Genomic DNA, 27,911 nt, shown 5'->3' with positions numbered 1-27,911 from the left:
TCTGTCATACAGAGTGAAGTAAGTCAGAAAGAGAAAGACAAATACCGTATGCTAACATATATATGGAATCTAAGAAAAAAAAAAGTCATGAAAAACCTAGGAGTAAGACGGGAATAAAGACACACACCTACTAGAGAATGGATTTGAGGATATGGGGAGGGGGAAGGGTAAGCTGTGAGAAAGTGAGAGAGTGGCATGGACATCTATACTACCAAACCTAAGGTAGATAGCTAGTGGGAAGCAGCCGCACAGCACAGGGAGATCAGCTCGGTGCTTTGTGACCGACTGGAAGGGTGGGACAGGAAGGGTGGGAGGGAGGGAGACGCAAGAGGGAAGAGATATGGGAACATATGTATATGTATAACTGATTCACTTTGTTATAAAGCAGAAACTAACACACCACTGTAAAGCAATTATACTCCAATAAAGATGTTAAAAAAAAAATCTCACCAGAGAGGATAGATTTTTCAATAAATGGTTTAGGGCAGTTGGGGGCATCTGAAAAAATTGGACCCATACCTCACCGTTTGACCACAAGGTATATTTTAAATGGATCAAATATATAAGTAGTTTACAAAATGATTCCATAACAGTATTAGGAGAAACCAGGGGAGGATTCTTTCATGATCTGGGAGTAGGAAGAGTATATTAAATGCATCTTTTTATAAGAGAGAAGCCACTGATAACTTAGACTGCTTGTGGGGAGGAGGACTAGATGGCTGGATAGGGATGGATGCAAAATTTCCCACTGTATCACCTCGTTCTAAATTCAAAAGATATAAGAGGATTGTGTTACCTACCCAAAGACAAATAAAATTTAAGTTAAAAATTAAGAATGCAAGAGAAAAATGAAGTACATAACATAAATGGGTGAAAACCAACATATACTGTTCCCACCAACTCCAACCTCCTCAGACCGACCTGGCTAGAAAAGTCTGTGTGTCACTGTAACTTACCAACTCTAGCTTCATAATATGCACACAGTCCCTGAGGATGTGTGTAGGAGCTCCTAACAGCTTGGTGAAAGCTATTAATGTATTGGCTTTAAATGGCGGTCCTGCAACCTACAAGGATAAATAAAGCAAGTTAAGTTACTCTTCATTCTACCTTGACTCCTCTGTTTCACTGACTGTATTAAAATTATGCATCAAGAAACACATACTCTTGTTTCAAAGAATTTCTCTAAAACTTGAAGTTCATCAGGTTTCCACTGTCCTGCATTTTCGGGTGTCACTTTTAGCTGAAGTGTTTGGTTGGTTTTGGGACTAAGGGCTACTCTGCATTTCAGCGCATCAGTCTTAAACATGATCACTCCGGGTTCATTGGAATTTATCAGCTGTAGCTGAAAAACAAGAAGCATGCATCAAATTAACACGTGAAATAATATGTAAGTCAAAGGGAAAATGAAAATGGTAACTAGAGAAATGTTTAAAAGGAAAACAACTAAGTTGATACCTGTTCCACAAAAAGGTATCTAGGCACTGGGCACCAGCAATTGCTAACCATATGGCAAAGAGAGGCAATCAGACATTATGTGTCTCTTGATGGAAGAACATAATACCACCTATCAAAACCACAACCAACTTGAGCCTGAATTCAGTAGTCAGATCCACAGGGTTGATCAATATTACAGAAATATGGAGATCAAAAGAACATGTTAGATGATTCCAAAGGGATGCGATCAGCAAGATCCAGACTGTGAGAAACTCCACAGGACAAATGATATGGCTTCTTCAACAAATACATTATCTAATGAGAAATGGAGGGGGAACCTATTGTTTAGAAAGGACTTAAGAACATGTATGGATTTTGATTCAGATGGTAAAACCTGTGACAACTTGGGAAATCTGGACACCAATTAGAAATCTGATGATAAAGAAACTATGGATGAAATGATGTAAGGAATTTGCTGTCAAACAATCTGGGAGGAGGAGTTATAGATGAAACAACATTAGTGTGAGTTCACTGTTGAAGGTGGGTGATGAGAACAGAAAGGTTTATTATACGATTCTCTCTACTTTTGTATATGCTTAAAATTGTCCACAGTAAGTTTTTTAAAAAAGATCCAGTAGAAAAAAAGAATAAAGAGTTCAGTTACAAAATGTTAGATCTGGACTGGGACGATATGCTAATCCAGGGGTTGGTAAATATTTTAGGTTCTATGGTCTCTGCTGCAACCACCCATAGACGATATGCAATTGAATGCGTGTGGCTGTGTTCCGATGAAACTTTACAAAAACAGGTGGAGGGCAGGACTTGGCCTCGAGGCCCATAGTTTACTGACCTCTGCTCTAGCCTAATATGCTGATCATGCAGATAAGCAAAATGAGGTTCAAAGGGCTGAAAGCTTACATGGCTTTTAAGTGGCAGAGGTGAGGCTAGATCACAGGTCTGATGATGACTTTTGAATGCTAATTTATTTCAACTTATGTTAAAACTTTTCTTTCTTTCAAATTTGAATATAAAGGTTGCAAAATAGCTTGGCGCCATCTGTGGAGAGGCTATTTTAAACATTCACCATTCTGACTACCTCATTAACATAAATATCAATAATAATTATTATAAACAATATGTAACTGAACACCAAAACATTATGTAAAGGTTTTATATGAAGTTACCTCAAATTCCCACAACTGTTGTGAGTTAGGTAGATACTACTATCTACTATTATCAAAAAGGTGAAGAAATGTGCCAAAGCTCGTACGAGCCAGTGGCATGACCTGGCTACAAACTGGGGTAGCCTGACTACAGAACTCGTGCTCTCAACTCAGAACTGTCTCCTAAGGGTATCACCACAGGATAGAAGTCTTTTTCTATAAGAATTTTAAATCAATTCAGTTGCTCATGTGTATTTTTAAAATATTTATTTATTTATTTATTCTGGCTGTGCCAGGTCTTAGTTGCGGCATGCGAACTCTTAGTTGCGGCATGTAGGATCTAGCTCCCTGACTAGGGATCGAACCCAGGCCCTGTGCACTGGAAGCACGTCTTAGCCACTGGACCGCCATGGAAATCCCCAATTGCTCATGTATTTAAAAAGTAGCTTTCATCCTTGTGATCGTGAATAATTTTATGATCACAGATTCAGATTCAGCCTGCCTGCAGAAGCATTCCAGAGGGCAAGTAGTTACTCACATGCTATTCTCTACCAAGTCAGATCCTGGATGCACTTGTTCTATGGTATCGTGGGGACCTATCTCCAGGTCCATGATCGCCACAGTATGGCAAATTATAAGTGAAGGAATTTGTTAATGTAAGAATGGAAAAGAAAATAGTGGATCCATTTTTAATGCTAGGGTGGAGGGCAAAACATAATTCTAACAGGCTGGTTAAAGGAGGTAAGGGAACAGCACTTCAGTTCAGATCCTACTCTAGGAAGCAACTTAGCACCTGCTTTGACAATCACCACTTAGGAATTCAGCAGGTACTCACATACCGTTTCTTGTTGAATAATTCTTTGAAGGTGTCGTCTCATGATGACGGATCCAAGGAATCTCTCAAGCGGAGAACAAAGGTAACTACCTGCTAGGCCGGGCACGAGGCCTGGCGTTGGAGAGGGCAGCAGTAAAATATTCAAGGCACTGTGAGTGAGGATGGTAGGGATGGAGGCCGCCCAGGAGCGCTGAGGTAGTTTACGAGGTGGAGGCATGTTTGTGGGCATCGTTTGGGAACCTTTTGGGAAGGAAAACGTCATTTTTTTTTTTTTTTACAAATACACACAATCTCGTTGTTCCCTGTTTTGCTTTTATTAAACACCTTTACTTTTCTATAGCAATCCATACTGTTTCCGTTACTCCCTGTGGTGTTAACAATCACATATTAGTTTCCTTACAGTTATTCTCCTCCCTGCAGCCAGGTCCCTTGCAGTGTGACTTTGCAGCAGTTCCTTCAAGGAGTGGGGTCTACTTCTTTACTTGGGATCTGGGCTGGCCTTGTGACTTGCTGTGGCCTACAGAATGCAGTGGAAATGACACAGTGCCAGCTGCAGGCCTAGGCTTTTACCGGCTCTCTTGGAATCCTGTCCAGCCCCAGTTGAGCAAGCCCATGATCAAGTATGAGACCACAAGCAGCAGAGAGAAGCCAGGCCCCAGCCAACCCAGGAGCTGACCACAGATGCATGAGTGAGCCCAGCAGAGCCTGGAAGAATCACCCAGCTGGGCTCAGCCCAAACTGCCAATCTGCAGAACAGCAAGCGAACATATGATTGTTGTTTTAAGCCACTAAAAGTCACATGGCAAAAGCTAATGAACATATGTGTACAATTCTTCTTTTCTGTGTTAATTTGCATAACCTTGTCAGTTACCTTCAGGTACCTTTTAAGGTCTAGTAGTACGGCTAAGTTAGTAGTCGTAACAGAGGTACAGGATTCACCTCAGAAGACTTCTGGAGGAGACATTCTCCTTTCTTACATTTTGCCCGACTTTTACAAATTTAACTACTGTTACAACCAATTTACTAAATGGATAAAAGTTTAAGCTATTGAGTATCCTTATTAAGTCATGACTTTCAAATGTGAGGATGAGGATAGAATGATTAAAACAGGTCATTTATGTTATTCTAAAAGCTAACATAAAAGTGTCGATGACACTCACTTGTTCCAGCTCGAGGGGAATGAGAAGCATCTGGAACTGGAGAATGTAGTGATGGGTTGGCTGGTGACATCCCAGGCATGCGTGTTGCTGGTGAGGGGCCAGACACTTGAGGAGACCCTGGCCAGTTCCCTGCTCGTCCACTTGGTGACACCATAGTGTATGGAGAACTAGGGTCCAGGGTTCCTGTAAACAAGTAAACAAATGGTTTTCAAAACCTATATTTTAATAGCTGAAAAGCTATTAAATAGCTGACAACATCCAAATGCTTAAACCCCACGTGGTAATATTTTATTTTGTCTTTCAGTAAGATATTTCACTGAAGCCTGATGCACATGGCACATTTGAATCTCTATTTGGTGTAGTTTTTGTACTTTTGAACATGATACAAAAATTAGGAAGATAAAAAAATACTGAGAAAGGATAAAATTTACCTTTACACAAGCTTCAAGATGTGTAATATGTAACAATCTACTTTACACTATATAACAAACACTATGTTTGAAAATATTAAGCAAAAAAATCTCAAACCTCCTTTAAGGGTAGAAATCTTATATTTTTAAACTAACCCTGACAAATTATGTTTTCATTCTACTCAGAGAAGGCTGAAGAGAGGGAATTTTCCATTTTCTTTATTTAGTAAAGTGTACGGTGACTAAGAAATGCACCAAGAATCAAATTTTGAAAGCAGTGACCTCCTAAACAATCTGATATTTAAATTTCATCCTGCAGATACTTTTAACATATTTACGCCTCTTTGTAACCAAATGACAAAATGAGAAAATACTTCTGCCATATATCAGAGAATAAATGTTCCTTACTTAGAAATCTTACAAATCGGTAAGAAAAACACAAGAATACAGGCAAAGGATATAAACTGGCAGGTGTAAAATAAGAAACACGAAAGACTAATGAACATAAAAAAAAGTTCAACTTCACTAATAATAAAAAAAACCACACATCGAACAGTAATATGCCATTTTTTACCTATCAAAATGACCAAGATTAAAAAAAAATCACAATACCCCTTGTTGGCAATGATGCAGGAAAACAGACATTCTTGTACAATACTAGAGGAAATTGGTACAGCCTTTTAGGTGAGCAATTTGCAGTATGTTTCAAAAGCTTTAGAACTTCTCAAACCCTTTGAGACAGCAATTCCACTTCTAGGAACTTACCTATGCAAATAATCCTGTGAGCAGAGAAGACACCATGTTCAGTTGTGAAAAAATAGAAACATTCTAAACGTATCGTAATAAGAGATAAACGTATCGCAATAAGAGAACGGTTAAATCGTGGTATGCCCAGACAAGGGGATACTATGAAGCCATTTAGTATGATGATGTAGTTTCTACTGACAGAAATGTTCCTGCAAATATTAATAGTAAAGAGGAAAATCACAGATGCTACACAGCTGTAAAACCTGAGGAAGCTCTTTATGTTCAGATTTGGCACAGGATTCATGATACAGTTAAGTGACGAATGTAAGGTACCGAACATGGTGTGCAGTATGCTGCCATGTGTGTAAAAGAGAGGGGGAAGAACAATCCGCATAAGACATCCCTCCAAGAATGCACGAGAAATCAGGAGCACTAAATGCCTTTGGGAGGAAGAACTAGGTGGTTGGTGGACTCGAAAGCAAACACCTCACTGGCTACCTCTTCTATTCTTTCTCTTTTTGAACAAATTCAAAATAGAATTTTTGAGTTAAAAAATTCAAGTCTCAAAACAATACGTATGGTAGGGTCCCAATTTTGTGTTGGGGGGGTAGTGTTTAAGGGGAGAGAAGATGGGTAGAGAGCAAGATAGAGCAACAGAGATTTGGGCAGGCAGGCAGGCAGGCAAGCGGGGGTGCGTGACAGGCCGAGTGAGGGGGAGAGAGAGTGCGAAGCAGACAGACTAACTGGTAGATCTCTTCGTTGTGTGATCAGGAAAAACGTATTCTTATTTTTGGCCGCGCAACGCGGCATGTGGAATCTTAGTTCCAAACCCGGACCCCCTGCAGTGGAAGTGCGAAGTCCTAACCACTGGACCACCAGGGAATTCCCAGGAAAAATGTACTTTCTTTTGCTGTTTCCCCAATACACAAGTGCTAATTTTGCAAAAAGAAAATTTATTTAACAAAAACTACCTTCACATCAAACTCTTATGTTCTAGCGATTTCCGGTATGGACTCACCATGTGGACTAGCAAAACTGGCCCCTGGTCCTATTGAGATTCCATGCGAGGAAGGGGGAGGAGTTGGAACAAATGATGCTGGTGATGGGGCTCTCAAAGCCCCACTGGGGGAGCTGGCGGCATGCAGATTTCCTAATAAAGGAAAATAATTATAGATGATCTTGCAGGACACATATTATGTCCTGTCCAAGGACCCCGAGTTAAGACTCTCTACAGACTAAAGAAACAAGTAGTAAAGCTCCCATGAGTAGCACGAAGAAAAACTGGAACAATTTCAGTATGGAAAAAGAGAGACATCAATTCCGTGGGGCCCAAATTCTAGCTCTTATATTGACTGATGTTTAAAAAAAAAAATCCAGTGTACTTTTTTATCCACTCACTCACTCATTCAACAAGTAGGCATGAACATCAATTTCATGCCAAGCATTGTTGTAGGTACTGGGGATGCAGCAGTTAACAACAGACAAAAATTCCTGCCCTCATGGAGTTTATATTCTAGTATAATGAGAAAGACAAACATATGTCAGGTTATGCTAAGTGCTATGGAGAAAAACAGGGCAAGGTAAGGGGGCTATATCGTGTAGTGGTGGAGGTGGGTGCTGTTCTTTATATAGAGCAACCAGAGACCTCTCTGAGAAGGGGCTATGGGGGCTGAGACATGAAGTGAAGGATCAGAAGAGCTAGTGCAAAGGCCCCAATGGTAGCAGCAGTTATAAATAACAGGGGGAGGCCAGTGTGGCTGGAACAGCGTGAGCAAGGCAGGGAGGGGGGAACGGAAGACGATTAGGTCAGAGAGGTGGGAGGAGGGTCCCAGATCACACAGGGACTTGTAGGCCACTCTAAGGACTTAGGGTTTACCCTGAATGAGATGGGAGGCCACTGCAGAGTCTGGAGGAGAGGAGTCATGACCTAACTTCTGTTCCAGAAGGATCACTCTAGCTGCTGTTGAAAAACAGACTATAGGGCAGGAGGCAGCGAAACCAGTTAGAGGCAACTGCAATTACCCAGGTGAGAGATGGCTAATGACTTGGGAAAGGGTGAAGGCTGAGATGGTGAAAGTGGTTAGATTCTGGATAAATTCTGAAGATGGAGCTGACAGTATTCGGTAACTGACTGACTGTGGGTGTGAGAGAAAGAGGAGTCCAACATGACTCCTACAGCTTTGGCCCAAGTAACAGGAAGGAAGGAAGAAGCTGCCACTTGCTGAGATGCAGTGTCTATGGGAGAAGCAGCACAGGGCAGGGTTGGGGGGTGTTAGGAATTTAGTTTCAGCCGTGCTGAGTTTCAGATGTTGACTAAACATCTACATAGAAATGCTGAATAGTTAGCTGGAAAATACAGGACTCAAGTTTGGGGGAGAGGCTTAGATGGAGCTATAAAAAACATGAGACATGAGCTTAAAGATGGTATTTAGCCACAGGACTAGCTTTAATTTAGGATGATGAAGGGTGGGGACTATGGCTATCAAAACTATCAGTGCAACATTAAAATACTTGCTACATTACCATGACTATCCTCAATACCAGCAGCTTTCAAATTCTCTACTATGTAAGAGAATTCCATATTTTTAATGTTCTATTAATACCTAATGCAGTACTAACTCAATATAGTATGAATTCAATATTAACATATTGATATTCAATAAATGTTAATCAACTTGATTAACCTTTAAGTATTATATTTACATATTTAGCTGTGTGATCTGGACTAGTGACTTGACCTCTCCATGCCTCGGGTATTCGTTTAATCGTTTATTCCCTAGGGAATAAACGAATTCGTTTAACGCCTAGGGCTTAAAAGGGTAAAGTGCTTAGAACAGGGCTTGGCACACAGGAAGCACTACATACCTGTCTGCTACTAAAACTATTTCAAAATAATCATCTCTCCTTCCTTCTATGCGAAACCAGTCTCAACCCACATCCTAGAAACTCCCTCCCCTCGGGTGCTGGGACCCCGCTTCCCATTCTCCCCCTTGCTCCCCAGCTGCTCCTCCTCAGGCTCCCACACTGTCTACTGTCGGAGCTTCACAGGGTCTGAGTCTCCCACCAGCTCAGGGTTCAGGGACCTTCAATGACACAACAATGACTTCCAAGTCTTCACCTGGGGTCCCACCATCTCTGATGAGCAGGGAAGGGCTCATCTACCCTAAAAATCCGATACCAGTGCTCCTTGCTAGAAGGTAAGCTCAAGAAGCAGGACTGCTATCGGGCTCACTGCTGAATCCCCAGCACCGTGCAGCATCAGACACAGAGCAAGCACTTAAGACATACCAACAAATTAATTGTTCTGTTAAAAGTCAAAATTTGGCATTCTCCGGCGATTTTTTTTTTAAGATTTTTTTTGATGTGGACCAGTTTTCAAGTCTTTATTGAACTTGTTACGATATTGCTTCTGTTTTATATGTTGGTTTTTTGACCGCGAGGCATGTGGGATCTTAGCTCCCCGACCAGGGATCGAACCTGTACTTCCTGCATTGGAAGGCGAAGCCTTCCTTAGCCACTGGACCGCCAGAGAAGTCCCTCTCCAGCAGTTTTTACAGCGCACTTCATGGGGTCGCCAACAGAGCCATCTTGTTCAGACAAGCAGGTTGTGGCCTGCCCGACTCTAAGGTGGGGCACTGTTCACATACACCTGGGCTCTGCCAACTCCTTCTGTAAGGGGGCTTTTGTGAAACGGGTCATCGTAGCGGGAAAGCAGCCACAGACACTACATAAATGGATGTGGCTGTGTTCCGATGAAACTATTTACAAAACTAGGTGGTGGATAGGATGTGGCCCACAGGCCTTAGTGTGTCGACCTCTGACATAGATCATGTTGTGATTCTTGGAGTTGCGCCATGAGTCTGACTCTGGGTGACAACAACTCCACTTAACTGAAACCTTTTAAAAGTGCTCCTGAATCATGAACACAGATTTCACAACCCTGCCATAATGAATGAATGGCAAATACCCAGCCACGGACTAGCAAAGCAGTTCCCTCTGGCATCTAAGGCTACATCTGTAGTATTTCTCACGGTGTGTGTGCGTGTGTGTATGCGTGGGTCTTCTGGATCTGAAAGTTGAACACAGCAAGAGAATAAGTAATATCTTACCTGGAGACTGTGTGTGCATCATAGAGGGAGACTGGTTAACTGTGCTGTGATAAGATGTAGGGGGCGAAGTTAGAGGATAAGCGCCTGATGATCCTGGCTGCTTTGGAAATGGCTGAAAAGAAGAAAATTCCATGTTGGTAAAATGGCCAACCATGCAGATTATGTGAGTGTGGCTTTCCCCAATAAAGAGCTACAGTGTTAACATTTACACACATCACTGGTTACCAAATAGGAAAGGTGAGGTATGAAAATGCCCAAAATTCACATCAATAATGCAAGTTTTAAAAAACTTCCTTTCAAAATGTTTTAAAAATAGCAACATTCTCATTCCTGACCTTGCAGTACCACTGCTCATAGCCCCCAAGATGTTTTTTGCTCATTTTATCTACCATATAACTGATTTATCTATATTATTTACCTACCATTTCACTGATTCTAAGATAAATTTCCCCCATATTTTAACATCTCTGAAATCAGTGTGTGTCTTCCAATGCATGGCATGTCGTAGGTGAACTGGCAGTGTTGTTTCGGGCAGTACATAAAAACAATGCATTTGGTGGAGTTTTAGAGTCAGTGAAATATGGTAGTTCAGCCTGATCTCTACTCACCTTCATCTCCAGTAATGACAATGTAATTCTTCCTAGTCTATTTTTTCAACTTGAGGTATGAATCACATACAGTAAAGCACACGACTCTTAAATGTACAGTCTGATGAGTTTTTATAAATGTAACTTCCACATAGATCAAGATACTGAAGGACATTACCAGAACCCCAGAGGCCACCCTCACCCACCTTCCAAGTCTCTATCACCTCCCCAAACTCTGACTTCCATCACTCAAGCTTGGTTTTGCCTGTTTTTTGCATCTCATATAAATACTGAATGTACTCATTAGTGTCTGGCTTCTTTTGTTCAACGCTATGTCAGTGAAATTCATCATTTCGTTACATGTAGCAATAGCTTTTTTCATTTCTGTAAAGTATTCCACCGTATGAATATACCCCAGTTTACTCACTCATTCTACTGTTGCCGGATATTTGGGTTGTTTACAAGTTTTTGCATAAATAATGCTGCTATGAACATTCCCGTGTTTTTTAGCTGCATTTCTGTTGCATACATACCCAAGGTAGAACCGTTAAATCATAGGCATGCATAATGTTCAGCCTTAGCACTCCGGAATAATGCTACACACCATTGCAAGGTAGCTGTACCATTTTATACACCTTCCAGTAGTAAATGAGAGTTTCAGATGGTCCTAATACCAAATGTTGGCAAGGACTATCAATTTTTTTTTCCTTAAAGACATTTCTGTGGCTATGGGGTATTATTTCACTGTGGCTTTAATGTATAATTCTGTGACGACAGATGACACTATTCACCTTTTCTGTGCTTACTGGCCATTTGGACATCATCTTTTGTGACCACACGGGTAATCACCTGACATTATTTTAAGTGTGGGAGTCTGAAGTTAATGCTGTTTCTGGTACTATTTACTTCCCATCACTAGAAGCCTCCTCCTGTCTTCCTCTGTCACTATTTTTTCATATGAATTTCTTGGGCATCTCGGGTCCACCAAGGACCTCCTTGCCTTTCAGCAAAGAAGCAGAGCCACCTATGGAACCTGTTAAGTAACACAAATATGACACTGTTTGGAATGTCAGCTTGACATCACCTGTTGCTGGGGTGGTGGCTGGAGTTGTGAGATTAAAGAATCCATCATATCTCCTCCAATGGGAGAAGGGGGATTATCATCCTCATTTACAGACCTTCTTCGAGCATCCTGATTGCTGTCAACAAACATATTCAGGAATGTCTATGGATATAAACAGGTAAAATTTAGATTATTTTACCTAACTTTAGTAAGATATTCTTAATCATTGAGAATGTGTTAACAGAAACAAACATATTATGTCCATTATCTGAAATGTAAGTATGACACAAGGCCACTATTGTTAGGCCAACCTAGAAGAGAGAGTGATCAATTTGAAGAAAGGGGGAAAACTGAGGAAAACAGTTAAACACAACAATAAAAATAACATCTAAGTTAAAATGTTATTATGTGAGCAAAAAGTTGAAGAAAGAAATACACCCTGGCCAAAATATTTTCTTATTAATTTCTGAATCAAAAACATGGAAGAGAATAAAAAGTTGTACGGTAGGCATATAAGTAACTTCAATGACTTGGAAAACTTCCTATTTAGTGAGAGTTCTCACTTTTTAAGCCAGAAAATATGAAAGAGGAATACTGAATAAAGAAACTAAGCTACCTTTTCCCTTTTTATTTTATGTGACTTAAACATCAAGAGTGGGACAGTCCTGTTTTATACGTTATGTCATCAAAAATTAAGCAAGGCTACTTGCTTTTTATTTTATGTGACTTAAACATCAAGAATGGGACAGTTCTGTTTTATAGGTTATGCCATCAAAAATTAAGCAAGGCTACCAGAATTTGTGTCTCAAGAACAGATTCTCTTTTCTTTTTCATATAAATTTTATTTATTTATTTTTGGCTGCGTCGGGTCTTCGTTGCTGCGTGCGGGCTGTCTCTAGTTGCGGTGAGCGGGGACTACTCTTCGTTGCGGTGTGCGGGCTTCTCATTGCGGTGGCTTCTCTTGTTGTGGAGCATGGGCTCTAGGTGCACAGGCTTCAGTAGTTGTGGCTCGCGGGCTCAGTAGTTGTGGCTCGCGGGCTTTAGAGTGCAGGCTCATTAGTTGTGGTGCATGGGCTTAGCTGCTCCACAGCATGTGGGATCTTCCTGGACCAGGGCTCGAACCCGTGTCCCCTGCATTGGCAGGCAGATTCTTAACCACTGCACCACCAGGGAAGTCCCAGATTCTCTTTAATATGCTCCACCTTCCCAATCTTCAAAAATATAGATTACAAGCTTATCAGAATTACTGAAAAGCTTTTAAAGGTACATAGTCTTATTTCTAACTAAAGATAATAGATTATTCACAACACACATTTCATCTTCTCTCAACACCCCACTGAAACTCCTAAAAAAATTTTTTTAAGCAGTAAGTCACAAAGACAAGAAGAATGGGATAAGAGAGAAATAGCAATAAATTCTAGGAAGCTGCAAAGCAGATGGTTGAGTGGTAACTGAACTATCTGATGTGAGGAAGTTTCTTCTTAAGCAAGCAGTGGGGAAAGCCAAGAAGCAAAGCTATTTCCATCCAGATCTCCAAGATACACAGGAACTGGCAGCATCAGATACCCCTGGAAATGGAAATGAAACAGACTAAGAGCAGAGGACTGGGTGAAACGTCTTAAAGACAGTAGTGAAACCCTCCAGAGCCTCTGGCACTCCCACTGAGTTAGGCTGACCTCTACCACCCAGGCGGAAGGTCTCTGATTGGGGGGGAACTCTAGGATCAATTGACAGCAGGGGTACCATACTAAAAATAGAGATTAAAGTTTACATACTGAATGCTGAGAATACTAGTTTCCTTCTCTTATTTGACTTGCCAAATATTGGGAGCCAGATGCACAACGGCTATGCAGAGTCTTGATACTCTTCTCTTGGTACTCACACTGGCCCAACAAAAAGACCTGAAGCTACTGACATTGGGAGTTACCCAATGAAATGGCCCAAGCAGATCATCCTGCAGTGAAGATTACAGTCAGCAAGTGTCACCTTTAAATAAAAGCACAGCGTTAAGAATCACTTAATATTTGAAAAATACTAATATGAAAGAGATGAAAACAAAAAAAGGTGGGTGAAATGGAGATTATGTAGGAAGAGGTAAGAGAAGATAATGCAGCCATATAGAACAGGACATCATAAAATGAACTTTCAGAACGAAAAAGAGCTCTCGGAAATTTTTTAAAAGGTGGCAAAAAAAATTCTTGATGGAAATGAAAAACAGAAGGATTGGAAAAAAACAAAAAAAAGGAAATCTCCCAGAAACAAAGAGATAAGATACAGAAAAGATAAGAAAATTAGAGGATAAGTCCAGGATGCCCAACTTCAGAATAGTAGGGGTACCAGAAAGCTAACAGTGAACACAAAGGAAAAGACTCGAGGAAGAGCACAAGGAAATTACCCACAACAAAAGGATGTAAGTTTCCAGACTGAAAGAGTCCACTTAGTCACATAAGGTTCAAGAACTGGAACAGGATGAAATGTCTCAATGGTCACAACAGAAGCTAGGGCACAATGGAGCAATGCCTCCAAATTCTTACAGAAAATGACTGCAACCTAGAATACTACAGCTAGCCGCTCTCTCAACTAGATGACCCTAAACTAAAGACGCTTTCCGACATACAAGGTCTCAAATTAACCTCCCGTGTATCTTCTCCCAGGGAGCTACATAGAAAGTATTCCACCAAAACAATGAAGTAAACCAAGAACAAGACGTGGGGTCCAAGCCACAGGGCATGCAACACAGGAGAGAAGTGAAGGAATCTCCTGCTTCACCACCCTTCTGCAGATTCCTAAATCAAAACTGGGCAAAAGGTCTGGAGAGCTACCATTCCAGACTGGAGTTCAGAGGACTGTGGAAGAGATGTCTTCAAGATGAAACTGGTAAGGTATCTGATTTGTGAATGTACTGAGGGGAGAGTTACATATATGGGAGACTTTAAGGTTGAGTTAGTGATAAGTACAGAGAGAGCTAAGAAACAAAAAAGTTAATTAATAGTTCCCAGGAAAATAAATGCTGAGCAAGAAAGGAAAAGTAATCATAGTAAGCTTGGTAGAATAGTGTTAAATACTCATAATAATGTGAACACTGAAAAATTACCTAAATTGCTACCTAACCATATCACAAGGTTGGAGGAAAGAAAGAAGATGAATCTGTACTGGGAGCAGCCTGAAAAGGGGAAGGGGCATATAAGAAAGAACTAAAAAAGAATTAAATCCTCATCTTCCATTATGAGAGTCAGATAACGCCCTCAACTAAGAAGTCAGCAAAGAGCAATGAAAGCATGCTATTTAGAGGTAAGGATGTAAATACCAAGAGAATGAGCTATACTGTGTAAGAGTTGAAAACAGAGTAGGAAAATGGCAAGACTGGGACTAATTTTCAAAACAGGCCATTTGGAACTATTTGACTCTAAACTATAAGAACGTACAACTGAGCTGTCATACCAAAATCTCCAGGGGTTGTGGCCCAGGACCCTACATTTTTAAAAAAAAGTATCACAGCTGAACTGATGAACAAAGCTTTTCAATATTCACTGATAAAGACTACTTTTAAAGTTCCTTAAAGCTCCAAATAGCAAATAGGTCTCTCTTTAGTATCTTCACTCATTACATGGTAAGGAAATAAAGGGACATCTTATCATTTCATAAACCTAGGCACAGCACTTTACCAGAAGTTCTAGCTCCTTCAGAATGAAGTTGCAGAGATGATGAATTAACATGGCTACTCATTAAATTTAAACAGGAATTTGTTGCTTTTCCCCCCGTTATTTCCCCCTCGAAGGAATTGTTTTAGAGATCACATTTATGTTTACTAATGCTGTAAACACTAAAGTCCATTACCTTGAGTCCTGGTGCAGGATAAAAACCTTCAACTAACTTGCTATTATCAAAAAGACTATAGGCCCCATCGCGTATTGCCACAACGCCTCGACTCCGGCAGTATATATCAATGCAATACATGTTCCTGAAGGCCAGTCTGATGTGGGTGGATGACTGCGGCAGGATGGAGAAGCACTGGTAGGCAGTGTTGGTTCTCTGAGTCAAGCCCAACATCGGCACAGTGGGCAGTTTGTTGATGGCATTCAATGGAGCCTGAGTATCAAACAGTACCTACAAGGAACAAATGCAGTGAGAGCATCCAGTTTCTGCTAAAACCTCAGAATTTCCAACGTAAAATCGTCACAAATGAGACAATGTCCTTCTGGCACATTCCATAAAGACTTACATCGTTAAAGACAAGTTAAGTCCACATGATTTTTTTTTTTAAGGGTACTTTAATTAATTAATTTATTTGTTTATTTTTGGCTGTGTTGGGTCTTCGTTTCTGTGTGAGGGCTCTCTCTAGTTGTGGCAAGCGGGGGCCACTCTTCATCGCGGTGCACGGGCCTCTCACTGTCGTGGCCTCTCTTGCTGCGGAGCACAGGCTCCAGACGTGCAGGCTCAGTAGTTGTGGCTCACGGGCCCAGTTGCTCCACGGCATGTGGGATCCTCCAAGACCAGGGCTCGAACCCATGTCCCCTGCATTAGCAGGCAGATTCTCAACCACTGCGCCACCAGGGAAGCCCCCCAAGTCCACATGATTTTTTGAGGAGTTTTACACGAGACACTAACACTGACTGAGTCTTATTTTTAAATAGAAAATGAACTTAATTACCTGTAATAACTGAACCACATTTGGTGTTTTGTTGAACATTTCTTGAAGCTGATGGAGAATGGTATTGTGACAGTTACTGCATCCTGAGTTTGGACCAACAGTTCCCAAAGAAATGTGAAATTTCTGATGTATGGAATTCCACTGGATACTAATCTAAATCAAAGAGATTACATGTTTCAGAAACCAAGAAAGGAACAGAGTCAAGCAGAAGAAAAAATAATGTTTAAACAGTAAGGCAAAATGCCAAAGATCGAAATGAGGTCTTTTTTGGAAGCAACTCATGAGACCCTGTAAACTCCAGATGTGCTGTCCCTATGGACATTCACTGAGTATGTGTGTGTTAGACAGCCCACTTCTACTAAATAAAACAGAAAGAGAAGGTGCTAAAGAAAAAAATTTGATTAAACTTTATTTGAAAATTGTCATTGTTTCTTATTTTTCCATTTTCTCTTGAACGGAGTAAGAGTCACCCCCTAGGTGAGTACCGTATTAAAGGGAAAGGAAGCCAGCCCCAACAGATGCCACCTTCAGTTAAAACACTCAAGTAATTTCTGATATTACTTTATGTGGAAGAGTCCAGAAAGAAGCTAGCTGGCTGAATTTATATACTAAATTTCTAGGACTTTAACATATGGGGTGGGGAAAAAAATAAGAAACTACAGATTATGGGGAATACCTTCAAGATTAATACAGGATCAGATAATGTTAACAACCATGTGACTAAAAGCACAGACATACCACACTGTTCAAGACCATTCATACATAATCTTCATTATAGTAATCACGCTGCTAAGCAGATTTGAAGGAAAAAAACCCCATAAATACCAAAAGTATATTACCTTGCCCAAAGCTCTTCAAGAATACACACACCAAAGAGGGTATAGTTTTTGTTTTCAATTTTAAAGAGTTAAGCATTACAGTATATTTTTTATCAACAAAGTATTTAAAATTTACCATTTGATCCCTAATTTTTACTTGAACCCTCAATTATTTCAAGGAAGTTTTCATAATTTTTGAATTCTTGATTTTTAAAGATATATGAGAGGAATTTTAGTTTTAATTAATTCACAGACTTACTGAACTTCCCTTGGTGGTTCCATAACACAAGATAAGTTTTCGGTAATTATAAACACGAACTTCTGAGAAAATGTTTAGATGAGTGGGTATGTCTAAACAGAAAGAAAACAAAAAAGTTTAAGATTATACATACGAAATTTTAAAATATATATTTGAAAAAGAGGGCATCTTGGCAATAGTACATGCCTAGATAGAAAGGTCTCTGTATATATAACTTAGTTTAAAAAAAAAAAAAGAAGAAAGGAAAAAAGATAGCAACAGCATGAATAGGTAGTAGGGCTTCCCTAGTGGCTCAACAGTTAAGAATCCGCCTGCCAACGCAGGGGACACGGGTTCGAGTCCTGGTCTGGGAAGATCCCACATGCCGCAGAGCAACTAAGCCCATGCGCCACAACTACTGAGCCTGCGCTCTAGAGCCTGCGAGCCACAACTACTGAGCCTGCACGCCTAGAGCCCGTGCTCCACAACAAGAGAAGCCACCGCAATGAGGAGCCCACGCACTGCAACGAAGAGTAGCCCCTGCTCGCCGCAACTAGAGAAAGCCTGCGCACAGCAACGAAGACCCAATGCAGCCAAAAGTAAATAAATTTTAAAAAGAAAAAGAAAAATTTCTTAAAAAGAAAAAAAAAGCTGAAAGTAGTTCTAATAGTTTACTTAGCTGGTTGATAATAGTAATAATAAGAAATAAATAAATAGGTAGTAGGCTTCAATTTCCATTTTGACAAAAGGGGGGCAGGGGCAGAGATGTACTGAAGCAGTATAGCATAGTGGTTTATGGGTTCCAATTCCAGCTCTGCCCTTTGCTAGCTAGGTGAACTTCAGCAAGTTTCTTAAGTCTCTGTGACTTGTTTTCTTCATTTGTGAAATGAGGGATGATAAATTACCTCATAGGGTGACTGTGAGGAGTGAATGAGTTAATACAAGTGTTTATTACATTGTATGGCACACAGTAAACTCTAAATATGCACTATTATTATAATCTGGTATACCTGTGTGTTAAAATTTCTCAATATATATGAATCATCACAGTGGCTGTCTCTCGGGGATAGACTGACGATTATCACTTGTACCTGGTAGAGAACGTGCAAATTCCAACACACACTCATATAATCGTGCAATGCTATTCCAGTCATTAAGGAACATTTCAACCACTTTTCTACCACCAACAGGTTCAGACAACAGGTTTTCATATGTCAGATAAACATGCCGGGATGGTCCTACAGATTAAAAGAAAAGATTAATAGTAATCAATACAAAAAAAAAATCAAGAAATATGCAAAGACAAAGTGTGTGAAGCATCTCACCTTGCTCCCTGGTAGAAGTGCCATTAAGTGGACAATTTGCAAACACTAACTCTGCCACCCAGGTGCGGTTATTTCTACCTTGTAATCGGAAAGTGCAATCGAGAAGAGAGCGGTCCAGAGCCTTTTGGGTTTCCTCATTTACACCCTTACAGGGAGGAATTCTGGTGATGAAAGACAGCATATGAAGTATACTTCATATCACAGAAAGACAAAAGCACAATCTACACAATGACAGGCAGGGTATCATATTAGAGCTTTGGTTCAAAGTCCACTACTAGGCACCATCTGCAAGAGAAGGAAACAATTCTCAGCAGTTAATAGCATTTAACCCACTTCCATTCATATCAATATGGATTAGGACTCTCATTTTAACAGTGATGCTCGCCTTCATCCTTAATCTTGTTATTAGAAAAGACCACAATTTCTCAGAAAATCAAAGATACTGGCTTTCTGTGAAATCTACCTAGAACATCCTCAAGGAAAAGCTAAGGAGAACAAAATATTTTTAAGACCACTCTTTGAAGTCAGGATGACACAGTGAAAAGAACAAGGGCTTTGGAGTAAGGGACCTGCATTCTAATTCTGACTCAGCCACATTCAACCTCTCTGAATTGCAGTTTCGCAACTATAAAATGGAGATAAATGATTACCTTATGGGTCACTGATTTTAAAACATGACAAAACATATATATAAAGTACTTATGGTGGCTGATACAGCAGGTATTCATATATGTTAGTTTCTCCTTGCAGTAAAACCAAGTCTTGATCACTGACTGCCATGACAAAATTTCAGGTTCATTATCTCCCCCCACCTTCTCCCCTCCTCCTCTGTAGAGGTAACTCATTGTGATGGAGCTACGCATGTATCAACTCATTTAACATACATACTGTCACTTATATATACCACATGTACAAGAGGAATGTATTAGCTTCGGTGTCTGAAAATACCCATCTCTTGCAGCTTTATGAACTATCTTATTTGTCATAAAACATGATGAGGTAATATATTTTGGCTGTCTTTTTCAGTAATGGATGAAATAATGAGATAATATTTAATTACACATTATCCTTCAACTCACAGGGAAGGTGAGCTAATTATCAGACTTGGTATAATAATTATCAAAATCTAAGCAAAAAAACAACAAATATAACTAGAAACATGGAATTTTGGTTCCAGCCTCTCATTCAGATATAACACCTAGAACAGGGTTTCTCAGTGTCGGCAACATTGACATCCTGGGCTGCAGAATTCTTTGCTGTGGAGGGCTATCCTGTGCAGCCCTGGCCTCTACCTACCAGCTGCCAGTAGCACCTCCCACCCCTTCTTCTCAGTTAATGAGAACCAAAAATATCTCCAAACATTGCTCAATGTTCCCTGGCAGGGAACACTGCCCTGAGGTTGAGAACCACTGACCTAGAATAAACAATTTAAGAGAAAAAAGAGACAGAGATTGTATATGGTAAAAAAATAAAATCTGTAGGGGGAAAGAAAGCTATCCAGGTTGCATAAAAATAGAATTAATGTACTGAAATTTTCTCAGTTAATTAAAAATTCCACCACAGCTTGTTTTAAATGTACAGGTTTTAAAGTTTTTTCAAAAGTTAATATTTCATACTACATACTTGTTATCATATCACTCACTACCAAGAAGATTCTGTCCAACATTATTTGGGGTAGTTATTACAGAAATTGCATACACTGCACATATGCTTTCAACTTCGGGTATACTGAGGACTTCTGCCTGCCCGTACCCCTCAAAATGTACCTCTAACCCACAGTACTTATAAAGCAGCCAATTCAGATAGATTTTTTTAAATCCTGATTTTGAAAATACAAATGCAGTACATTATCTTTCTTTCACATAAAATAGGTATTTCATGAAATCCATCTGGTTAGAAAATGAACACATAGAAGTCAGCATGTTTTGAAGTAAGAATTAAGTAAGACTCCTTCCAATTTATGTTCTCAGGGACAACACGACCCTGAAAATGCATTCTATGTCACTTTCTTAATCTGTGATACCGATATAATTGGCTTTATTTCAAGGAACCTGCAAAATATCTACTTGCTTTTAAGGTTATACATGTAACAGAGAGAAATAACAATAACTTTAATCCTCCCTGAATGATCATGTGAGGTGGAAAAAAAAAAACAGGTTCCCCCAAAAGGAAACCTGACAAAATCGTAACAAACACAAAATACTATTATTCAATATATTCGCCAAAAATTAAGAACCGAGGAAGATGTTTCCCGGACAATGGATTTAACATATCTGAAAATTTCTATCATTTCAAAAAAGTTTTTTGATCTAAACAGCTACTCCTGACTGATTTTTCTCCTGTAATTCTGAGTACTGAACAAACTTAGAAAGTAAGCTTTGGTCTTCTAGGGGAGATGTGTATCAGCACTGCTCCTTCTCTGCCATCACGTGCTGTGTGTCAGTTTCGTTCTGAGGGATTTTACAAACATCAGTAACCACGTTATGTCCCCACGGTGCAAAAGTGGGGAGGAAGATCACTGAAAGTGCTAGTAAAAGCAGCACAATTGCACCTACAAGGAAAGTGGGGTAGATTTTATATAGATTGCACGTGCATATGCAGAAGGACTCAGTCGCATAACTGACAAGCCGAGTCACACAACTTGCAAAAAAGAGGTGGGCCTGTGCATTACTTGCATAAGCTACCAGAGGCAAACGAATCACGAGATGAAAAAACCTTGTGGGCATGGCTGGAGGACCAGCACCACTGCCCATTACTGTAATGTTAGTTCAGGAGAGGGTGGAAAGTTTGCTTAAGAGCTCAAAACAAGGCACTGCGAGCATGTTGCTCTCGAGACTGTGTCATCTGTGCGGTGGGATCAAGGCTCTTGAGTTTGTACAAGGCAACAGGCCCATGAACCAGAGCAGTCTAAGGTGTTTACCATGATATTTTCAGAGATACAGCAAGGAGGCCTGCTCAACAGATTTTCAAGGAGATAAGCTGAACAAGAACAGAACATATTTTTTAGCAAAGAGAAGAAAAATGTGCTCAATTTTAAAGCTTTGAAGTCATACTCCCATTTAGTATGAATATACCTAGGACTAAATGCCTAAAAGAAGAGTTTCTGAAGATTAAATGAATTAGAGCAATTACTTACTAATTATAATTAGATCTATGCCAGATTTTAATTTAATAAAATCATATTTAGACATTCATTATTTTTTCCTTCCCCCGATAATGGACAGCTTGTACCAAACAGATCTCCTTATCCATTTCTATACATTTTCCTTTTAAGTTTTAAATAAAGGAAACAATAGCCAGGATATAGTAAAGACTTTCTCAAAAATTACTGTAAAATGAAGATTAAAAAATATGAAGTGCTTCCTCTCCAGGTAAGGACTATAATGAATTCTCTTGAGTTCAAGAATAAAGGGGACTGAAATTTCTTTTGTAAAAATGCCGAGAGCAATATATTTTAAGGTTCTTGCAAAACATGAAAAATATAACTAAGAGAATAGAACACAAATGTTATCATCTATTAATCTACAGTTGTCAAAAAGAGTAAAAAGAAAAAAACCCTATACTTTAGGCAGAAGTAATATAAAACCAAAGGCAAATTAATTAAAAGTTTTACATTTTCCTTTTGATGTCTATTCTAAGACCAGCTCTCTCCCCAGAAAGCTTTTTGTGGAGACGGCATTAAGGTAACCAGGCAGGGCAGCTATTCTAGTTCTTCAACTCTTCATCTAACGTGAGCACCACGACACATGGGTGGAGTGCGCGCTATCTGCGAGTCCCTCCCACCTTCCACAGGGCAAACTGATTCCCAAGTAACAAAAATTAAAGCCCTGCTGGCTCAAACTGCAGAGCCGCCATGTCTTGGCAGAAAGGAATTCAATAAATAAAAATTGCTTCTATGATTTATATTATTAAGCAATGTCTAATAAACAATACAAATGTCCAAAAAAGAAAACTGCTTTGTGCACCAAAAAGGGTGATCTCTTGGGCTTCCCTGGTGGCGCGGTGGTTGAGAGTCCACCTGCCGATGCAGGGGACACGGGTTCGTGCCCCGGTCCGGGAGGATCCCACATGCCGTGGAGCAGCTGGGCCCGTGAGCCATGGCTGCTGAGCCTGCGCGTCTGGAGCCTGTGCTCCGCAACGGGAGAGGCCACAACAGTGAGAGGCCCGTGTACCGCAAAAAAAAAAAAAAAAAAAAAAAAAAAAAGGGTGATCTCTTAAATGGCATTCTAGCTTTGCAAGTCCATCCTGGTCACCTTATAAATCACACACGCTGCCTTAGTTTTCCCTCTAAGCATCCATTGCCCCCCTTGTCCTCTACCCGTTTAGAACCAAGCCCTCTGCCCATCTCCCTCCGCGTGCTCTTTCCTGGTGATCTAAGTTACTATCCCCGCTCAATTACTTTCACCTTGGTACTGACTCATTTACTTCTCCTGCCCAGACCAGTCACCTGGGCTTGAGACACAACCCTGCCTGCCCAAAGGGATGTCTAGGCACCTCAAACTTAGCAAAGCCCCTTCAAACTCACATCTTTGGTCCCGTCTCAGAAAACATCACTGTCATCCATCATTTGCCCAAGATAAAACTAAAGAGTTATCTTTGCCACCTTCTCCTGTTTCTCACCTTCGACATCAATCTAATCACCAACCCCTTAAGATTTCATCCCCTAAGTCCTTATGGAACTTTCTCTGGTCCAAGCTACTAAGAACTCTGGTGTGAACCATTTCAGCAACTAGTTTTGCTACTTCAGTCTTGTTCCCCTATCAGGGTGAGCTTTCAACAACACCTATCTAATGATGTCAGTTTCTGCTTAAAATCATCTGATGGCTTCTTACTGCCATTGTGGTAAAGTCTAAATTCCCTAAGGACACTTACAAAGACCCTACAGGATCTGACCCCTTCCTGCTTATGTCTCTAGGCTCATCTCTCCTAACTCCTGCCATGCCCAACTTCCTTCAGTTCCAGGATGCCGAGCTTTCTCTTCCCCCTAAGCCTTCATTTTAGCAGTTATTCCTTCTGGTTAGGGGTGCCCACTCCCACTCTAGCTCCCTTTCCTCTGGCTAATTCTCACCCCTCCTTCAGTCTAGGTACAACTGGTACTTCCTCAGGGATTCCCTTCCTGACTTCTGAACTGGCCCAGATCCCCCTGCTATGTGAACCCACAGCATCCTGAAGGGCCCTATCAGAATTCAAGGCTGACACGTACTCACACTCAGTAAACACCTGCTGAATGAATGAAAGATAAGCCAGAGGAACGACATCCTAAAATACCAAGTGCTGCTGGATCTCCACTTGGCAGGGGAAAGAGAATGCTCCCCCAGACTGTAGTAATTCCATGCAGAAACCTGTGACATCCGCAGGTTCTGAACTCGGCTTTGTGCTGACTCACGGAAGGAGAGGAGCAGCACTGGCAGTGTGGCTGCAGTGTGTGGCACCAAGTCAGACACGTGACAGGGACTTACTTCAATAAGCGAATCGCGTGACTGAAGCCATCACCTTCCATTTGCACTCCTTGATGTGGAATCTCCAGATTGGACAGCTGAGAAGAGAAAAGCACAGTTATGTCAGACCCCCAATTTCACAAAGGAAACTACCTTTTCTAAGTACTATCGTCTCTATTCTCGTGGCATCTGTACTAGGGTCACTCTGTCCCAAAGTGACAACGTATCAGGCATGAGCATTGTGCCCCCATCATCCGATTTCCTGGGAAACCAAATAAGACTGGTTTTCTTGTGTGATTCGATTATGTTTGTTTGAAAACAAAGTTCGAGTCATAGCCACATCTCATTTTTCATCATAAACAATATTTTTCAGTTTATAACTTTTCTGGAATACATTTTTATTTTTAACAACTATTTCCTCCGTGAAACCCAAGAAGAAAAGATTTCCACTTTATGCATTTACCCAGTGAGATATCATTCCCAATTGGAGGATTCAGTAAATGAGTTAAAAGGATGAATGCAGGGATAGTGCCTGAGACCTTATCAGTGGAACTACAGGTTATCTGGGTATGCCAGGAAGTCATCTGATCTAGCAAAATGCTTGCCTTCAGCACGTATTCCCAGGTCTTCTCTGACAGAAGTATTTATACTCTGACAGAGTATTTATTTATTTATACCCACCTTGTTCCAGAAAGGATTTAAGGCAGCCCTAAGCATTTCACTGAGCCCTGCTCTTTGGGCCTGGGAAGAGCAGAGGTTTAGGAAAATAGCTGCTGACCAAATAGGCAGTAGGGGTCCAGATTCAAAAGGAAGCAAAGTGTGGGAGGGCTTCTCTTCTATGGATCAGAAATATAAACATTCCTGGTAAGACTAGATCTAGTTATTCACATCTCAATATAAATTACCTTAAGCAGAAAATGTGCTTGCTTTTACCTTTAACATGTCTTTTTCATTGAGAGAAGAAAAAATTAAGTTTTTAAGAGCTTGACTGAGTTCAGTAGACTACTACAGAATGCTACATGGCCTATGTGTGCAACAGGTATAGGAGCACAGAGAAGGGGGACAGAGGCCGTATGTCTACAGGTGTCTATAGGGACACTACGAAGACACAAGTTTTTGCGACTTCTAGCCTGTGGGTAAGGGGGAAGACAGCAGACAATGAATGAGGCATTACACTGCCCCTGGGCATCATGTAGCCTCCCTTCCCACTGCAAGGGAGTAACTGAATGACATTCATGTAACCAATCCACATGGCACGATGAAAAAGCCCAACAACACAGTTAAGTAGATACAAGCACGGACACTGCACAGTTTTGGAGCTTTGGCCAGTTCCCAGACAAGAGGACATCCGTCAAGCTCACAGTTCTAGGAGCGGGGACATCGTGGACATAAGTATCTACTTTAGCCTATTTCTGGGCTTGGATTTTCTGGGCTACTGCTGCTCCTCACACTTCACACCTTATTCTCGGCCTTCAGATCCCGAAGCCCTATAAAGCAGCAGTTGGCATACAACAGCTCATGGGCCAAATCCAGCCACTGCCTGTTTTGGTAAATAAAGTTTTGCTGGAACATAGCCACACCCATTTGTTTAAATATCAGCTATGGTTGGCTCACACTACAACAGCAGATTTGAAAAGCTGTAATAAAAGACTATGACCCACAAAGGCCTAAAATATTTACCATCTGGCCCTTTATAGAAAAAGTCTGTTGATTCCTGCTCTAAAGCATCAAAATGCTTTCAACACGTCTTCCCAAGACTATCATCATCAGCCCAACTGAAATAATCCACTTCCATGTTTCTAGGTCTCTTCTTCATTCCCAATAATTTACAGAGGGGAGGAGTCTTACAGAGAGTAAAACTTTAAACTAGAGGGAAATAAGTAAGGTTTTGATGTATTACTTTTAAGGGCTGCCCATCCTTGGCCAAAGCCCTTTTTGGAAATACAAAAATGCAGGTTCTGTTACCTCCCATTACTTTCATGTTTGGGGATCATGCTGGATATCACAATTGTGTACTCTTGAAAGACACTAACTCTGCGTAAGTCTATTGCTTCTTCCATAGGAAAAAAGTAAAAATTTAGTTTAATATTCTTTCTGACCTGCTTCTCAGAAAGGAACCCAATTTTATTAGTAAGCAATATGTACAGCTTCACCCACTGAACAATGAGCCACCCCTTTATCAACTACCCATATCTAAAAGGGTAAATAATGCTCCTAAGAGGTATACAAGATGTTAATTCTCAAAAGTTGTCCTTTTTTTTTTTTTTAAACTAGGAAGAATTTACTTCCCATTTCCACAAAGAACAGAAGGCCCACAATTTGGAACCAGAGAGATGAAATAATTTAAGTCATGTTTTACATGTATACCACGAGATGCTGTGATTTCAACCCCACCCCTCCCAAAATATACAAGTGACCACAACCATCTGGTTCTCCTAATGGAATTCATGTAGCTTTAGCAAGGCATCTAAAAATTACTCAGAGTACCCCAAATTACCTCCAACCGAAGTCCTACAAATGGCATATTTGTATCACACATAGCGACAAAGTGAGCTAGAACTTTATTGAAGGCACACATTTCTCCTGATCGTTTGGTTTTCTTGGGTTCTACTGGACACAGATCATCAGACAACTAGAATTTAAGTAAAGAACGCAAGTGGGTTAAAAAAGTACATGTGATGCAATTAGTTAAGGCAGTTGTACTACCATAACAAAAGTCAAGGTTAACCAAAACAAATGTTAATTCATTCAACAAATATTTACTGAGCAAATATTGACCTGCACGCTGGAAATTTAGTAGTAAATATTATGTATTTAATAAGCTGTCTTTTGGAAAATGGTATATAATTATTAATTAAGAGACAAACATTTTCAAGAATACGTAGACATTTGTTACCTAAACCTTATTGCTGCTCAGTCTCTTAAAAGCCATACCAAATTCTTTCCCATTTAAAAATGGTTAAAGAGCACAGCAAAGTTAATACACGCAAACCCTGTGCTCATTTCTGTATGTGATCATACCTTGCGCTTGGTACTGCTTCTAGGCTGTTTCCCGTTTTTTGTACGATAAACTAATTCCTGGATGTTTTCCTTGAACTGCTGCAGCAGGAGGGCCATGACAGGGCTGTCTTCACGATCTGTGGCATTCACAGACATGAAGTAGTACTTGTATGACAGCTGTGTGGGTTTATTGGGAACCTCCAACATCTCCACAACCTAAAAAGGCCCCAAATCAGAAATGAGACTCAGAGACATAACTGGTAAGTGTTGGATATTTTCCTCCTTATATCAAGTAGGGCTCATCCACCTAATGTGGATGTCTTTTTTCTTTAAACAAGGATACATCAGTCATGATCTCAAAAAAAAAAGCACTGCAATTAACTATTTGTAAATATTTGTAATTACAAATATTAAATATTTGTAATTTGTTTTCTAAAAAAAATAGATCAGGCTAAAGAACAATGATAAAAGTAAATGCAACTATAAACTAGAGCAAATGGAACATTTAGACTATCAGCATTAGGTGTTCTTGAATTCATACCTTAGCTTATAAATTGAAAACATTTTCTGCTTAAGTCCAGCAGGTCTTCTAGATTTTCTCGAATGGTATCTATTTTAAATTGCCCTGCCGTCTCTCTTAACCAATGAAACAGCCTAAGAATTCCACTCTTATGGCAGAGGAAAAATGACAACTACCTCTCATACTTGGAAGCATATAAACGCTAATTTTTCAACTGAAATATACAGTCACTGTGAGGATAATAACATCAACAGTAGTTAACACTGATATAGAGCTTACTGTGTGCCATGTACTGTCCTAAGTACTTGACAGATGTCCTCCTAAAAACTCTATGAAGTAGGGATTCTTATCTTCATTTTTCTGATAAAGAAACTGAGGCATAAAAAAGTTAGGTTAATTGCGCAAGGTCTCAG

The 27,911-nt window shown here is 40.3% G+C and overlaps 1 protein-coding gene across 3 annotated transcripts in view; it reads right to left on the bottom strand.

Annotated features, from left to right (window-relative positions):
- Positions 1-27,911, bottom strand: part of MED14 (mediator complex subunit 14) — a 75,026-nt gene that overhangs the window by 15,027 nt on the left and 32,088 nt on the right. For 2 of the 3 annotated variants that reach the window (XM_060087013.1, XM_060087014.1), the window contains exons 14-27: positions 27,000-27,194; positions 26,476-26,610; positions 24,000-24,076; positions 18,541-18,701; positions 18,307-18,453; positions 17,237-17,328; positions 16,160-16,312; positions 15,346-15,615; positions 11,530-11,670; positions 9,859-9,970; positions 4,593-4,775; positions 3,437-3,672; positions 1,163-1,342; positions 957-1,064 (exon numbers count right to left, since the gene is read on the bottom strand). In XM_060087013.1, the coding sequence (XP_059942996.1) occupies positions 957-1,064; positions 1,163-1,342; positions 3,437-3,672; positions 4,593-4,775; positions 9,859-9,970; positions 11,530-11,670; positions 15,346-15,615; positions 16,160-16,312; positions 17,237-17,328; positions 18,307-18,453; positions 18,541-18,701; positions 24,000-24,076; positions 26,476-26,610; positions 27,000-27,194 (2,190 nt within the window). Of the gene's footprint in view, positions 1-956; positions 1,065-1,162; positions 1,343-3,436; positions 3,673-4,592; positions 4,776-6,767; positions 6,900-9,858; positions 9,971-11,529; positions 11,671-15,345; positions 15,616-16,159; positions 16,313-17,236; positions 17,329-18,306; positions 18,454-18,540; positions 18,702-23,999; positions 24,077-26,475; positions 26,611-26,999; positions 27,195-27,911 lie in introns of all 3 variants that reach the window. The other variant, XM_060087015.1, reaches the window with a different exon arrangement.

The sequence above is a fragment of the Mesoplodon densirostris genome, chromosome X (genome assembly GCF_025265405.1).
Source record: "Mesoplodon densirostris isolate mMesDen1 chromosome X, mMesDen1 primary haplotype, whole genome shotgun sequence".
Taxonomy (NCBI): Eukaryota; Metazoa; Chordata; class Mammalia; order Artiodactyla; family Ziphiidae; genus Mesoplodon; species Mesoplodon densirostris.
Note: the sequence above shows the minus strand (reverse complement) of the source record. Positions and strands in the feature narration are given on the sequence as shown.